The sequence below is a fragment of the Dermacentor albipictus genome, chromosome 1 (genome assembly GCF_038994185.2).
Source record: "Dermacentor albipictus isolate Rhodes 1998 colony chromosome 1, USDA_Dalb.pri_finalv2, whole genome shotgun sequence".
NCBI lineage: Eukaryota > Metazoa > Arthropoda > Arachnida > Ixodida > Ixodidae > Dermacentor > Dermacentor albipictus.
The window spans coordinates 284,296,975-284,314,738 of NC_091821.1; the positions used below are offsets into that span (position 1 = coordinate 284,296,975).

A 17,764-nucleotide genomic window follows, 5' to 3' on the forward strand; every position below is an offset into this window, starting at 1 on the left:
GACATATTATTCGAGGTGTGACGCAGGCACAACGCGTAAAAAACGGCGCTGATGGCTCCGTTTCGCTTTCGTAACGTGACGCGAACTTGGCGTTTTGCTTAAGAAACTTAACAAATGCATCTGTCACTTTCGTCGTCTGCTGCATACAGAACATGGTATGCTTCATGGCCAGGATTTGTGTCTCCGAGAAACGGAATGAGGCATCGTATATTGGCGCCAGCGCACACAGCATACAAGGACGATGCCAATGGGTTTCAAAGGTTCGGATGAAAGGCGGTCAATGGTCACCGACACCAGCAAGGGGGCAGCGATTGAAGCGCGACTAGGTGAGGCGTGAACAAACACATTGACAAGCATTGTTAAATAAAAACTGATTTTTAATGAACAACAAGACGCCGCTTGAATTTATTCAGTGAAAATAAACATGGGTCTGCCTCATCCTTCTGGCTTCAAATGGTTTCGTGACCTTGTAAACTCGACATGTTCAAGAAAATACTGAGCCATTACTCGTAAAACATTGTTGAAATCATCCGACGGCAGAATTCGAATAGAGGAGCGCCTACAGAAAGTTCCGATATTGAAACAATTACGCCACGAACGCATGCATCCACAAGCGGCATATCACGGCCGCATCAATTTCTCGCGGGCACGCGAGCGCGTTTCAACTTGGCCATCTCGACCGTTGAACCACTGCAATTGTCGGCGATTGTGCGCGTTCGCAGAGTATTCTGCACTTGCCGAAGGCTACGAGTCCCACCTTGTAGCGCTGCTTTCGTCTAATGTGCACGCAGCAAAAGGGTGCCTCAGAAATCGCTGAAAAGAAGAGCGTTGGAAAAGTCATGCACGGCACAACCTTATGGAAACTGTTTGGGCTTAACATACCTAAGAGTTTGCGCGTTGTTTACGTCCCGAGGTGCTGTGGCTTTAAGTCAGCAGGCACCATCATATTGATATTGTGACTTCTATTCGTCACCTTGAAAAAGCGTCAACTTTTGGCAATGGATATTCATCTCACCGAGTATCGTCGGCAGTACACGGCCAGGTATTGGTAGTTTCGGATCGGCTTGTCCAGCTTGAGGAGCAAGTTCTCGTGGTTGTAGCCCCTGAGCGGCTGCCGCCTGCATACGTGATGAGCAGACGTGTGCTATTGCGACTTCGTTGCCTATGTGCACACTAACAGGGTGTCTCAGCGAACACTTTAAAAACTTTTTCAACATTCACTGTGGAAAATAGCACAATTCTAGTCCCGAGGTCTTGAATCTTTCGTGCAATCCACCTCTACAAGTAGACCAGCTAATATGCGCTGGTCTACTTGAAGAGGTGGACATTACTTGCACAAAAAATTAAGATGCATCATTGACTAATTAAAAGAAATTTACTAGCTGAGTTTTCAACTAATTACACTATGGCACATATACCAATTTACAAATTTTAGCGGTTGAGACTGCAAGGCCTATCCACTTGAAACGAATTGCGTGGATGACACCATTTAACAAGATATGCGCCATCAAACTTGTAAAAATGCACTGTCTGAATTTCTGAACAAAATGTCGTTTTATGCATTGAAGCCGAAAATATAACTGGGACGCCAGTGCATTTCTCCGCAAAGTTCGGGAATTTATATCTCTAAACCGGTGTCATTCTCGAATTTCGTTCCAAGTGGATCCGCCTTCCGAACACCCCGGCTAGAATTTGCAAATTGCAACAAGTGCCATAAGGTAATTAGTTAAAAACTGAATTAGCGAATTTTCGTTAATTAGTCAATTACGCAGTTCCATTTTTTGAGCAAGTAATGTGCACCTGTTCGAGTAGACCAGCTTGTGGGCTACAATTGTGCTATCTGCCACAGCCAATATAAAGAAAGTCTGAAATTGTACGCTCAAACACCCGGTACTAAAACTGGGGCCGTTACGTACAAAAACAACGATTCTGTATACGTTGAATTTTTTTTGGCGATGGAGGCATGCGACACGTATGCAAGCGGACAGTCATCATTCTCCTTGTTTGAAGTTTATTTGGACAACAAGAGAGAAAAAAGAAATACTCGTCATAATTTGACCTCCCAATGCATTTTTTGCAAGTAAAGATAACTAAGCATAGTCTTTATCGTATATGCGTGTGGCTTTGGAAATTTGCGGAGATGTGTTTAAGCAACTAACGAAGCTTATTTATGTAGAATATCATTAAAAACACTAGCACAACGCTGTCGGCAACATTATCCGCAGCACTGCTTACATTATGCAACATCAGGCTTCAAGGTTCATTGGCGTTGGTGCCTTTTTTGTTTAACTTTTGTTGCATAGCTGCCGTGCGGTGTGTCTATGCTGCTAAACCAGCCGCCTGTCTCAATCGCAAGGACCGGACGGGTGCTCTTCGCTCGCATACTCACATGCCGTTCTCGTCCGCCAGGATTTCGCCCATGCTGTCTGGCTCGGGACTGCTGCCGGCCCAGAAGAAAGCGTCTGCGGACACAGAAAACTGCTCGCCAAACTGTCTACCTCAGTCGAGGAAGGTAACACTCTTCTCCATGTTACGCCACAGGAAATGCTCCCCACGCTTCATTTTGTAAACTTCATGTGCAATATCGTTTCGACAACAAACCGCTCACCATTAGCACCACTCATGTTAGAAATGCACTACGTGACGTCACTGTGCAAAACGTTTGCGCACACTAAACGTGATGCATTGCCCAAACGAGCCACGCAAGCTAACAGGGAAGACACGACGCTCGTAACAAACGATGGTTTAGTGCACAATGCATAAATTATCATCATCATCATCTTAATTTGTGTCCAGTGCCCAAGAAATGGCACTTAAAAGAAATTAATGAATTGTGCACCACGACCGAATATCTACGCCGCGCCCGCTGCGGCCAATCATCGTCAGCAGCAGCCTGTAGCGCCCACCGACGCCGCAAACGCGGGGTCTCAGCCGGCGCCTGGGTGCCGGCTACCCAAGACAAAGATTGGCAGCGCATGCTCGCTGCGCAAGCACGGCACACGCTAGTCCATTCTAAGAGCTTGCTACGCAGAATGCATTAAGAAACTACAATAGGAAACAAAAGTGAGTCATAATAGTTTCCAATGTAGTCCTCCATATGGTCCCGAAATGTTAGCGAATTCGCGATAGCCCCCGGAAGTGCTGTGGACTCCCCCCTCCCTTTTTTTTCAACGACAGTGATAAGCACCCAGTCATAATCTCCCAACGGCTGCCCTATGCACTCTAACTCATTTTTGTCCTGCTGTAAGTTTTCTTCTTATGATCAGTATCAACTGTGAGTAATTGACGTAGATAAACGTTCTCCTGCGCATATTCTAGGGGCTTTCTGGCGATCATGAATTCTTGTTCCTTTGCAAGGTTATTGATCATCATCAGCAGCATCATCATCATCACCATCATCATCATCGGCCTGTTTTATGTCACCTGCAGGACGAAGGCCTCTCTCTGCGATCTCCAATTACCCCTATCCTGCGCCAACCGATTACAACTAGCGCCAGTGAATTTCCTAATTTCATCGCTCCTCCTAGTCTTTTATCACCCTCGATTGCGTTTTCCTTCTCTTTGTATCCATTCTGTAACCATAATGGTCCAACGGTTATCTAACCGGCGTATTACATGACCTGCCCAGCTCCAGTTTTTCCTCTTCTTGTCAATTAGAATATGTTCTATACCCATTTCCTCTCTGATCTAAACCGCTCTTTCTGTCCCTTAACGTTATGCCTAGCATTCTTCGTTCCATCGCTCTTTGCGCGGTCCTTAACTTTTTCCCAAACTTCTTTGTCAGTTTCCAAGTTGCTGCCCCATATGTCAGCACTGGTAAAATGCACTGTTTGTACACCTTCCTTTACAATGATAATGGTACGCTTCCAGTCAGGAGCTGGCAATGTCTGCTGTATGCGATCCAACCCATTTCTATTCTTCTGTGAATTTTCTTCTCATTATCAGGGTTCCCTCTTCTTAATGGACCTAGGTAAACGTACTCCTTCACAGACTCTAGAGGCTAACTGGCGATCCTGAACTCTTGTTCCTTTGCCCGACTATTTATCATTATCTTTGTCTTCTGCATATTAATCTTCAACCCCACTCTTACACTCTCTCAGTTAAGGTCCTCAATCATTTGTTTTAACTCGTCTGCATTGTTGCTGAATAGAACAATGTCATCGGCAAACCGAACGTTGCTTAGATATTCGCAGTCGATCTTCAGTCCTAAGCCTTCCCAGTTTAACAGCTTGAATACTTCTAAGCACGCAGTGAATAGCATTGGAGAGATTGTGTCTCCCTGTCTGACCCCTTTCTTTATAGGTATCTTCCTTTTTTTCTTGTGTAGAATTAAGGTAGCTGTAGAACCTCTGTAGATGTTTTCAAAGGTATTTACGTAAGCGTTCTGCACTCCTTGATTACGTAATGCCTTTATGACTGCTGGTATCTCTACTGATTCAAATGCCTTTTCGTAATCTATGAAAGCCATATAGAGAAGCTTATTGTACTCTGCGGATTTCTCAACCTGATTGATGAAATGGATGTGATCCATTGTAGAGTATCCCTTCTTGAAGCCAGCCCTTGGTTCCCTTGGTTCCCTTATTCCCTTGGTTGACAAAAGTCCAGTGTTGCCCTTATTCTATTGGAGATTATTTTCGTAAATATTGCATATACTGGGAGTAAGCTAATGGGCCCATAATTTTTCAATTCTTTAGCGTCTCCCTTCTTGTGGAATAGTATAATGTTTGTATTCTTCCAGTTTTCTGGGACCCTTGCAGTCGATAGACACTTCGTATAAAGAGCCGCCAGTTTCTCAAGCATTATGTCTCCTCCAGCTTCAATTAAATCGACTGCCTAATAACAGTCGATGTCTAATAACAGTCGAATAACAGGCTATTGAACATTACCTTTGTTTTCTGCATATTAATCTTCAACCCCACTCTTACACTTTCTCTGTTAAGGTCCTCAATCATTTGTTGTAATTCGTTCCCAATGTTGCTGAACGGGACACTGTCATCTTCAAACCGAAAGTTGCCGAGATATTCACCGTTGATGTTCACTGCTAAGCCTTCTCAGAGTAATAGCTTGAATTGTTCTTCCAAGCATGCCATGAATAGCATTGGAGAGATTGTGTCTCTTCGCCTGACAATTTCTTGATAGGTAACTTTCTACTTTTCCTGTGGAGAACAAGGTAAATGTGGAATCTTTGTAGATATTTCCCATGATATTCACGTTTTGCTCCTCTACCCCTTATTACACAATGCGCCTCTATGACTTGTGGTATCTCTACTGAATAAGATCCATTGTCATAATCTATGAAAGCCAAATAGAGAGGTTCATTGTCGTTCAGAGATTTTTCAGTTACTTGATGATGACAAGGACGTCATCATTATTTGATATTTTCTTGGTTACATCATGAGAAGCCAATAAAGACGCCAAGAACAACGTAGAGGAAATTACTTGCACTTACTAATTGAAATTAGAAAATAATAGATAGATAATCATTTCTTTCTTAAGTTATTTCCCCTACGTTGTCATTGGCGTCTTTGTTTGTTGGCTTCTCATATTATGATTAATAAAAATCAGGCCTCTCGGTTATTCCTCTTTTTTCTCGTTCATTATTTTCTTGGTTGTAATAGTTGTTTCATATGTGTACATAAGTGTGTGACTAAACTACAGCATGTAAGATGTTCTCACTCCCTGCCTCAAGAGACTGTTGACAGCAGGGTGTTGAACCGAAAGAAATGCAGGTTCACTCCAGGTCCGAGTTGAACGCGCTGTGATTTTGCTCGTTAATTGCCAGAAATAAAAATTTATAACGGTTCGCGAACCGGTTGGACGCAGTCCATTTAATCTCCCTCCATGCTGCAGAGTGCCATCAAGTTATCCGCATGAGCTAGTTTCGGCAAGGACAGCTATCGACGGGTCAAATGAGGACACACCAATAGATTTATATTACACAGCATATCTACAGGCAAAAGCACCTTCGTGTGCGATGGGGCGCCTGGACACACCCAACACTGGGCTCAGTCTTTTCCGTATTTGAATGCATAGTCAACCATACGGAGCGCGAGCAGGACGATCGAAAATGCTGTCTTTTTTTAATGCAATTAGCATTCTTTGGGTACTCCAGGTACTTTCCGGGGTCGGTTGGTCGGTCGGTCGGTCGGTCTAAACCTTGGTCACTCGCTAGTAAATCAATAGTCGAGGGGTTAAAGGATTGGGCTGATGTGCCAAGAGAACAGGCTTTTAAACCAACCGTTGGACCAACTGCGTCCGTTTCTACGTGGCATGTGTACCCATGTGCCGCTCTTGAACGAACCTCTTTCGATCCGACACTGGGGATGCGGAACTGGGTGTGCGGCATTGTGTATGTACGCTCTTCAACGAAGCTCTTTGTCACCGACATGCAGCACTTATGTGCCTTTGGGTAAGCGCCACTCTTCAATTTCCCTCTTTGATGACAACACGAGTAATTATGTGCCACTTGGTTTGTGCTGCTGTTCAATAGCAAAAGAGAACTTTTAAAATTGCTCCACTGCTCCTATAATGCGCATCGCATATGTCCAGAGCCGGAATTCTTATTCGCGACCGTGCGCAGACTTTCGCGTCGCGGCGCCGCCGAATCACAGCGCGTTCGGGGGGAAGAGCGGCTGCATACCTACCGCGTCTCTGCAGCGCAATATGGCGTGCCATTAAATTGTTTTAATGCTTATCACATTAACATCGACATTCATCGCGAGATGGGTTCTTCCGGAATGGTTCCAATAATTTGATTGCCTATTTTAGGCACTTTGAGTTTATACATCTGAGTCTACATATCGTGAGTATTCTATTCCCGTCAGCGCGTCGTCGTCATAGAGCAGTCGTCATGGTGATATCCGAACCAGCCGAGCGAGTGCCATAGCAAAATAGACCGATGCCGGAGACAGTGTGCAACGCATATAGCCTAAGCAATACAAATCTTAGAACGAACCCTACAGGTCCTGAATAACTGTGTGTTGAGCAATATGGTGTATGGTTGCTTGAATGCTCGACGGTCATCGTGAGATGGGTTGTTCCGGAATGTTTCCACTATGCCGTGCGGTTTACGAATTGATTGCGCAGCTGCGGAAAGCTTTTCTCCCACAAAATGAAGGCAATCAGAAAGCGTCTGCGCGAGGTTTGCGTAGCTTCAACGCCTTGACAGCAGCACTGTTTATTTCTACTTTGCTTTAGGTATTTAGCACAGGATTGGCTATGAGCGAACTGTGGCATAAGATTAGTGGTGTCGAAAACAGTGCGATTCAGATTCTAACATGCAAGTTAAATCTTCAAACTTCCACTGTGGAGTAAAGAAAGAAACTAGCAATTCGGCATGGCATATGAGCATACTGATACTTCTGAACGCTGATGCTTTGCTCTGGGCCCCATGTGGGATTTTTCTTACGCTTCTACGACGGTCGCGGAGCCTTGAGCGCTCACTTTAAGGATGAACCAAAAGATATAAAGCACGTGCGTTCTGCTCCGACAAAGATTTTGCAGCTGGACGAGCCTTGTCGTCTGCTTAGAGGTGCAAAAACATGCTTTGAATTATTGCACGTAAAAAGACCAGATTTCGCGCCTTCTTTTCAGTGACAGTGTTCATTATGAAAGTGACAGCGTTCATTATCGATCACAGTGTTATACATTGAAGAATTCGGACATGCAGCTCAAGTCACTGATATTCCTATTTTCCCTTCTCAATGACCTCCGTTTATCCCGGTACAGACAGTTATAGGAACGAGCTGACCTAACGACCTCACGCAAACGACGTTACACCGCAAATGCTATAACATTGTGAGCTCCAACAGCGACGTTGCGGAGCTTGTGCGGCAACATTTTGGCCCCGATGCACAACTGGCACAGACAAGTTGAGAAGTGCAAGCAGGTGGCCGTAGCAAGCAGTAAAGTCTGAACTCGTGAGTCTAAACATTCTGCTAGTGGAGTTACAGGAGTACAGCAATAGTCATTCCGAAAAATCGCGTGTCAGTCAGCACCAGTTGACGCCCAATATGCTTGAACCGTTTTGTGCCGAAATGGCAACCGCTATTTTTTTCGGTTTAGATTTGGTTCAAGCACATTCTACGACTATCGGTTCGGGTTCCGTACGGACCCAAATTCTGATTCGGGTAAGGTTTTCTGTTCAGGTTTGGTCCTACACCCTGGTTAACAGTATAGCAACAGCTTCGGACCTGTAGATGTGAGAGTTGTTTTGGGCGCCCGCGTGTCATGCTTTGGTAAATCAGCTCTCTCCTGCGCCCACACAGTTAAAGCAGCTCCTATCGGCGCCATACCAACCAGCTCAAGTTCACACCCTATCGGCGCGTGTGAGCAGGGAGGAATTCTGTCACAGCGATGACTATTGCTGATGCCAGTTTGCATCTTTGCACGTCCTGAGTTGGCTATAAACAGGACCACTAATACACCAGCTTATGTGTGCGCGTGTTCATTTTTGGTTGGCGACAAGACTTGCAGCAGACACTGGATGAGTCCGCGCGACTGACCTGGTCCGTTGCCATCGTATGTGAAGTCCACCAGGTAGAAGCTGTCCTCACTGGCCGCGTACACAGTCCCTGACACTGCGTGCTGCAGCGTCTCCAGGCGCCCGATCAGCTTGCCGTAATACTCGGCCCAGACACCTGCATGGTTTCCCCATTGCAATGGCTGCCAAGCACATTACACAGAAAAGCCTCGGCTATCAAAACGTGCCAACAAGAGGATCATAACTGCTATTTCAAAGAGTGAAGAAGCAGTAAAGATCGGAGAAGCACAAGCCAGCCAACAAGAATCTCTGCAGAAGGAAACCGGGATTGCGACAGTGGGATTGGGGGCATTTGCGAAGAATGCCCACTAACGATGATGCAGAGTATGAGGATGTCCAACTAGAAATACCAAACTTCAAAACTCGGTATACCACGGGCATGGCAATGCAAGCAGGCGTCGAGCTTCTAGTAACTGCTTGAGTACATCCGCCGAAGTGGCTTAGCGGCAATAGTGCTGTATGCTGAACGCGATGACGTGACAACAAATCGCCGCCGCCTTGCGATGGGGGCGAGAACCCCCGTGCATTGGGGGCACGTTAATTGATCCGGAGTTCCCAACTACCTTATAATCAAATTACACTTTTGACACGTGATTCAATTTGCATTTGCTTCCTTCCTGGAGTCTTTACTACAATTAATACCAGTTTCGTCGGGCACGTATGGTGAAAATATTTCTTGGTTAGAAAGAAACTGTAACAGTGACAAATAACCGAAATGTCCCACTGCCACTAAATCTACACGCAGCAGGGAAAGCGCTTCAAGCTTGCTTGACGGATAAAATTTTATGTAACTTTGTATCATCACGTTATGCCCTGCTGTCGTCAGCAATGTGCGAAGAGCAAGGGGGTAGCACGGGGCGCATTTAACCCGGGTGAAAAAAAAAAGCACGCGCTCACATTGCTGTGGAGGCGCGTCAAGAAACATGAGGTAAAGTAAAAAAAAACATTTGCGCAAGTAGAACAAGGTAAATAAAACATACGTGGTAGCGTAGCTTCCATAGAAGCTCATACGTTCAAAACATGGCGGTTCATCAGCGGTTCATGGGGCTTAGCGCCATCTGTACGAAGATAGAATGTCTTCCGGCAGAAGAAAAGACAATGTGACGCCATATCCGGTAAAAAACAGGTAAAAAACAGAAGTTATGTCATTTTGTTCTCGAAGGCGCGAAATTTGTATTGGTGGTCTGGCATTGAGAGCTGTATATTTAAATGCCCCGCCATTGAAGCACGACGAATATTTTAGGTGCAGAGTGCTGGCTCTATCGTCGGACACCAAGCCCGTTGGCATGCGCAGTCACACGAAAATCACTAAAGTAAGCAATTATCTGTCCAGTAAAGGAGAATAGAGATTTTTAGAATAGCGGCCCCAAACGTTTTCGGGCCCCAGAGAAATAGCGCCGACGCCACTGCGCATGGGCGAGACGCCCACTGCGTTTGGGTTTTGCATTGGGCACGCTATTTCACTGATTTACCGGCAGCCCCAAAAGTTGACCCAAAAAATTTGCGTAAAGAAACATGGCGGCACCCATCGAAGCGACGGCTCCAACCTAGCACCAAACTAGGTTCGATTCGTGGTAACGCGTGAAGTTCGCAAGCTAGGAGAAGTGATTGATGTTATCGCTTTCTCTCAACTAGCGTGTGTTATGAAGATTGATTCATTAGAAGCCGCCGATTCCGAATTCAATTGTGGATATTATGGCTCGTAGGCCTAAAACGGCTTAGATTGGCTGGTGAAGGCACGTAAAGTTGGTTTGCTCAAAACTAAGTGCAACTAATTGTTTGCTGCTTACAGAATAACCTCTAAATTGTAATTAAACGCGAAAGCACGCAAGTCAAAGTTATTATTGCTATCATAAATGATAAGTTTCATTTAATTACTCCTAATAGATTTTCTTTGACGCCGTAGTGGCACTGTCAGCGCAGGACGCTATGCGCAAACGCATAGCCCTATTCTAAAGCTCTTCACTCCTGCGTGCCCCAACGCTAACACCTGCAAAGCTCTTTTTTGGGGCCTATTCTAAAACTGTGTAATAGCGCAAACCAGGACTACCACAAAATGAGAGGGACACACACAGAAGCGCTCTCATTTTGTGATCGTCCTGGTGTGCGCTATTCTCTTTTACTGGACATGTATCCACTCGCCCCTGCAAACGTTTTACTGAAAAGCAATTAAATTGTCTGGCGGTCGTAACTCACTACTTTCGACAAGTTGAGAAAGGACGAAGCTATACCCGCGGCACCAAATTCATACACGCGTCGAGAAGCAAAAGGGCACAACTTGTTAGGAGCCCGTGTTGTGACAAGTGAGCGTTTCTGAACACTTGCAGAGCTAAAATAATGCTAAAATAAAATTGCTTTTTCTTTACTCGTCACGCGTATATAAACTTGATAAGGAATTTTACTTTCGTTGAATGAATCTGTCTCGATTTAATTAAAAAACGCTTTTTTCTTTCTCAATGTTTGTTCTCTCCAAACACAGCCGCGCTTCTATCGTTGCTCCCATAACCACCCTTGCTTATGTCGGTGACAATTTGTACGGAACCGCTTTTCGCCCGAATCTTCGCGACGTATTTGTTGCCTTGGGCTTTGCTGCACGGCACGGCCGCTTTTCCCAGTCTTTCGAGGTCCGTTGGCTTTTATCACTCGAGCTTGCCAGCTTCCATGTGAGGCGCGTTGTGTGACCAAAAAGTGCCAATCAATAGAGCACCAGTTTGAATGAAACTTGGTACATTACCCAGAAAAAAAGAAAGATTCGGCCAAGTAGTAAAAGGGAATTGCGCTTTTGCATCTTTAAATATTGTGTGGAGACGGCTGAAAATGACGCACATGGAAAAGTTTTACCATTTTTGATCTACAATCTCAGTAACAACCATGAATTTCATAACTTGCGTGATTAGTACGATTACGGTGTGCTAGCAGGCGAAAATTTGACATCCAGAAAGTGACGCTACAGCTGATGAGTTCTGAAGAGTTTTTAGAAAATTGTGGTATGCATTGAGACCCGGTCAATGTTTTCAAATGAAAGAACCTATTGCGTAAAAATGAACGTTCGCCTCTTGCTCAGACAGCGATTGACACGAAGAGGAAATCTTCCACGCGAGCAGACTTGCGACGCCGGCAAAAAACCGAATGGGCTCCCGCGCGTGCCTGCTGTGACCTTGAGCCCTGGTCAGGTCGGCCATCGCCGCTCTAATGGCGGTCATTGCCCCTCGGGCCGCATGGTGATTACCCTCCCGGCAAGCACCTGTGCAGGAGCGTCCACAAGGCTGACATTTGCTTTCTGTGAAACTGGTCCCAAGTTCAGTTAGCCCGTGATGACGTTTCGCTCGGTTCATCCTGGCGACAGCAGAGAGGCTGTTTCCTATGGTAGTCAACTGGGCGTATTGAACGAGTCACACTGATACTTCATCACTTGGCTGTCCTTAAAAGCGGGAAAGAAAAGACAAATCCCCTCATTTCGACTTAATGAAGAAAGAACTCAGTATAACCGTACACTTGAACGAGCTGTCATGCTGAATGGAGTCAACTGTACCGTTAAAAGGCGTCGACACCAACACAATAATTTAAATAATGACGCAGTCTCAAAAATTGAGTTCCCAGTAAATGCCCGTTACGCCTGCCAGCAAAAAAACACGGTAGGTAAGGAGAGAAGCACGTTGAACACTAAAAAAAAAAAGTCACGCGAAACACTTTTTCGGCACAGGCGCTGCATGTTTTTATATATATAGAGGGTGTCCCACGTAACTTGAGCCAAACTATAAAAATATGCAAATGCCACGTAGCTGGACAGAATCAAGGTAACGCTGTTTGCCGTCGGTTGGAGATACTCACGTTATGTTTTGCATTCCGCCTAAATGTATAATTAGTCCTAATTATTATTCAACTTCTCAAATATTTTAGATGAGTAGTGTCAATGAGAAAATTTAGAGCAACATGAAAAACTCTCCGTATAGTTTCTGTTGCTAAATACTTGCGACATAAAAGTTTTTTTGCAAGCATGAAAACCCGCGAACACAAGAAGACATACACACGCTTTCCTATGCTTTAATGTATGCCACATCGTGTTTTATGTGTTCGCAGACGCACAAACTTAAAACACAGTAATAATATGCGCTTTTATCAACATTTTGTCGCGTCCTCCGTCCGGGCGCCTCTAAACACTACTTCGCGCCGGCTGCCTACGTAGACTGTCCGCCCCGATGCTGGCCAGAATCGGCCCTAGTGTCAGCAACATGGAATTTCTAGTAGTGTGGTGCGTGGATGTTTTACGCATCACCTGACTCTCATATGCCGCAAAACTAATATCAAGTCCTTGAAAGTTAGGGCAACATCTGTCTCTCTTGCTGTGTGTTTCCGCTGCGTTGCCTACGCCTAGAGTCATGAAAAGCGCCCAAGTGCATAGAACTGTTGCACATGGATTGCCGCTGTAGTCTAGTTAACATTTAATTAGGTACCCATGCTTCCTATATACTCCTAGCCTCCTAGGTGCTCAGACGGCTAGATTTTTTCCAGCCCCTTGAAAATATGCCGTGTGTTCCAGCTGACAGCGCCAAGCTGTTTAAAAAAAATGCTCGCCCTCGCATCATCAAAAGTAGAGCATGCAATGGCAACCGGCAGATTGGTTGGAGCCTAGCCACAGTCTCAAAATGGGTCTGGTGCACGTTCGCCACGGCACACCCAACCACACCGCCCCGCACCATGCCACATTGGTCCATGTGGACTAAGAGAACCGGCTGAAGCCCACACGGCGAAATACGCCACGGAGACACACTGCCTAGGTAGAAGAGCAGCATCCAAAGGCCCGTGGCGCCATCTCTCGAGGCGACGCAGAACTCGCGTTGCGGAGCTCACGGACCACTGACAATGAAGTGCGCACCTTCTGAACGTAGCTATTGGAAATGACAAATAAAATTTTATCGTAATAGAAGTTACAGATATGATGCTGGGAACAATGGTGTTTTTTAGCAGGTTCCTTGTGCAGGCAACATAATAATAATAATAACAATAATAATAATAATAATAATAATAATAATAATAATGTTACGGAAGGATAAGAGAAGAGAGAGGAAGAAGATCGGAGACGCTGGCTGCTGCGTGTTGCGGGCGGTCAGCCATCTTAGCCATTCTGACACACCGCCGTAACATATTGGTGAGAGGTGCGAGGTACCACGGCTGGAAACGGAGCTCCGCAGTGGACGTCGCACCATGAAGGACGGTGAGCACGCGGGATCAACGTCGTTACCGCTTCCAACGTCACCGTCGCCAGCTACGTCGCTGTCACCTTCAATCGTCGTTGTACAACCCAAGGATCATGGAACTTTCTGCGGGACCGATGGCGCCAACGTTGAAGAGTGGGTGGCGAGGTACAAACGCGTGAGTGGAATCAACAGATGGGACCCCACGCTTATGCTAGCTAACCTCTTGTTCTACCTACGATGCACGGCAAAGGTGTGGTACGAAAACCACGAAGAAGAGCTAACCAGGTGGGACAAATGCAAAGAGAAATTGACAGAGTTGTTCGGCCAACAAGCCGGCTGTAATATTGCCGCAAAGCAGGAACTGAACTACCGTACCCAATCCCTCTCGGAGTCCTATGTCTCGCATATCCAGGACGTGCCGGCACTTTGTCGTAACGCCGATCACGACATGGCAGAAGCTGAGAAGATCGGGCACATGCTTAAGGGCATTGATGACGACGCGTTTAATCTGCTCATGTGCAAGAGCTGCTCTACAGTTGACGCAATCATTAAAGAGTACCGACAATTCGAGCAGGCCAAAAGCATACGCGTCTTGCAACATTCGCCAGACTTCCCAATACTGCCGTAACTTCGACGTGTGAAGATCAACCCGCAGAGCAGCATGCCCCGACATCGGAGGACGTAGTGCGAATCGTTAGACGTGAACTGGATACGATAGCGCCCGCAGCTTTCTGTTCGCGTAGCCCTGATGCTACCACATTTTCAGTTCCTCTCGTACAATCAATCGTTCGCCAAAAGCTTGAAAACATTGGTTTACAGTCAGTGTGTGTGCTGCCACCAATCCCAGACCTAACGAACGCCCTTCTACTATTTTTGTTCCACCCCGACACTTCTCTCCAGGTTATCGCAACCCAACTGAGAGGAGAACTGCGGACGACCAGCTGATATGTTTCACCTGTCGCCACATTGGTCATGCCGCCCGATACTGTCGCAACTCCAGGCCCTCAACACCTCGCACGCCGACCAATCTGAGCCGTTTTGATGGAAATACCCGCAATGTTTCGCCCAGCGCCGAGTCTAATAGCGCCGCCAACTCTGCTTGGAACACGTGGCACCGCCGCTCACCATCGCCGCGCAGACACCAGTCTCGTTCCCCGTAAGCACATCGCCCGTGTTCCCGTTCGCCGCAGCCACGTCGCCTTTCGTCCGCTGTGGCTTTTGGCCGCACCCTTTCGGAAAACTAGGAATTGCAGCCCTCGGAGGTGGTGCCGCATTGCCGAATGCTGCAGCAAATCCTCTGTCTGTGCCCATAGGGGAAGTGTAATTGACGTCAAAATAGACGGCGTACCTGTCCAAGCCCTCGTCGACACTGGAGCTCACGTATATGTGATGAGTGTTAGCCTACGTAGACGTTTAAAGAAGGTCCTCACCCCAGCAGCTGCCCGAGTGCTTCGTGTGGCCAGCGCCGGCGTGCTGGCTGTGCTTGGAACGTGTACTGCGCGTTTAATCATTGCCGGCCGCCCTACTTCTGTTCTATTTGCTGTAATCGACAACTGCCCACACGACGTTATCCTTGGATTGGACTTTTTATCCCCTCATTTTGCTCTCATCGACTGCGCGACCGGCGTTTGTCAGAACTGTCTCAACTCGCCCATGCTCCGAGCCCCGCCCCACCGCACTTGTGCTCGCTTCAAGATGTGCGTCGGTCACTCAAGGCAGTTATTTACGTCACTTTGACCACACAACCACAAGTTCCTGACGGTGAATACGTGCTTCACCCCATCCTCGACGTGCTTTTGAACCGGAACGTTGCTGTTCCTCATAAGTCGGCCACGGTTACTAATAACGACGTCGTTCTACCACTTCTTAATTTCTGCCTGTGCCCTCAAATGCTTCCGGCCGGCATGTTCTTGGCCAGTGTTTCTAGTGGTTGCGAATTTGACATTGAGAGTCTGAATGCCGAGAATGGCTTATTAGCGCCGATTGCAGCTGACAGCTCTAGTTCCTTAACGGATGACTTCGCGAAACTGATTGCACCTGACTTCACCTCTGCACAGGTCACGGACATAAGACTCCTGCTTGAATAATCGTACGGTGATATCTTTGATTTCGGTGACAGGCCATTAGGCCAAACATCTGTTGTTCACCACCGTATAAACAGTGGAGATACGAATCCTATTCGTCGGCGTCCCAATGGTCTATCGCATGCTGAACGTCGAGTCATCCAATTAGAATTGGACAAAATGCTCCGTCATCGAGCCATCAGCCAGCGCTTGGACTTCGCCTATCGTCCTTGTGAAAAAGAAAGATGGTACTAGGAAACATTGGTTGCGCTTTCTAGACAATCACATGTAAGAAGACAGGACAGGCGCAAACTAACAACTGAGGTTTATTCCAGAAAAAACACTTATATATCAGACCATACCAGCGCAGGCGCATCAGGGTATCGATGCGCCTGCGCATCGATACTGTTAGATATGGAGCTGTTTCCTGCGATTACTTCGAGTTCCCCAAACCACTTCAAAACGCAGCACAGCTAATTGAGGAATGCAGAAGCAGGAAACCACATTCCAGAGGAGCACCAGACAAGTGCAAACAAGTTTGCGGCCCCCAGGTCGTGCGCCGCCGGGATTAGAAGGGGGCCTCGGACAATGGAGCTCAATCGTCCCCCTTCGCCTTTGAAGAAGGCATTTGCCACCACTGCGGAGCCGAGCCACCGGGAGCAGGTGGACCCTTGTACAATGGAGCATGAGCGCCCCCCCCTCCTTCTCCACCTTAGAAGAATTGGGTGCAAACCAAGACGGCGGTAATGCGCCGTGACAGCCAGACGTGCCGGGAAGGCCCAAGCGTACCTCTTCATCGCCTTTGAAGAAGACAATTGCTACCGCTGAGGGGCCGCAGCACCGGGATCAAGTGATCAAGAGAGGAGGACCAGGCGCCGACTCTCTTCGCCGGGTATGACACCATCGCACGGGCGCCTACCATTGGCTGAAAGTGGCGTCATCGGAGCGGACTCTCCTATTGGTCAAACATGACGTGACTTACAGTGCTCGAAGGGTTTATAAGAAGCCTTCCAGAGAGACCAGGTCATTCCCTGATTCCCTGTTTCACCTCTCTCGAACTTCTTGCCGCGGGCCGCAGCGTCCGAGTTGCTGCCGGCCCGTAATGACTGTACGACTGTTCATTGACGTCTCACCTCCCTGTACATAATGTAAAATAAATCCCTCCCAAGTTTCGTTTTCATCCCGAAGTCCGTCCTTCAACCCCTACAATACCCTGATGCGCCTGCGCTGGTACCATGAATCGATGACGCCTTGGATCGATGACTACCACGGATCGATGACGCCTTGGACTACTTGCACGGAGCTAAATACTTCTCGTCCATCGATCTTCGGTCCGGCTACTGGCAGATTTCAGTTGATGAAATGAACCGCGAGAAGACGGCCTTCATCACGCCAGATGGTTTATATCTGTTCAAAGTCATGCCCTTTGGCCTATGCAATGCTCCTGCGACATTTGAACGTATGATGGACTCTCTCCTGCAAGGGCTACAAATAGACCACCTGTCTTTGTTACCTTGACGACGTTATAATTTTTTCTCCCACGTTGGGCAGCCACCTTAACCGACTCGCTGCAATTCTTGCGGTCTTCCGAAAAGCCGGCCTTCAACTGAACTCCACGTAGCGTCGATTCGGGCGCCGTCAGGTCACCGTCGTGCGACAACTCATTGACGCATCCGGTGTCCGACCAGATGCGGAAAAAGTTCGCACCGTACGCAGTTTCCCTGTACGCAGTTTCCCACATCCTGTATCTGACGTGCGCTGCTTTGTCGGCCTGTGTTCTTACTTTCGCCGTTTCGTCAAAAACTTCGCCGACGTTGCTCGGCCTTTGATAGATCTTCTAAAGAAGAACACCCCATTCTCTTGGGGACCTTAGCAGGCTCACGCGATCGCTGCTCTCATCGGGCTTCTGACCAGCCCTCCCTTATTTACCCACTTTGATCCGTGTGCACCGACCGAAGTCC

General features: G+C 47.1%; 1 protein-coding gene across 1 annotated transcript in view; it reads right to left on the bottom strand.

Annotated features, from left to right (window-relative positions):
- Nucleotides 1-17,764, bottom strand: part of LOC139054423 (protein Skeletor, isoforms B/C-like) — a 455,133-nt gene that overhangs the window by 367,938 nt on the left and 69,431 nt on the right. The window contains exons 2-4 of the mRNA XM_070531374.1: nucleotides 8,505-8,639; nucleotides 2,390-2,462; nucleotides 1,016-1,118 (exon numbers count right to left, since the gene is read on the bottom strand). Of these exons, the coding sequence (XP_070387475.1) occupies nucleotides 1,016-1,118; nucleotides 2,390-2,462; nucleotides 8,505-8,639 (311 nt within the window). The remainder of the gene's footprint in view (nucleotides 1-1,015; nucleotides 1,119-2,389; nucleotides 2,463-8,504; nucleotides 8,640-17,764) is intronic.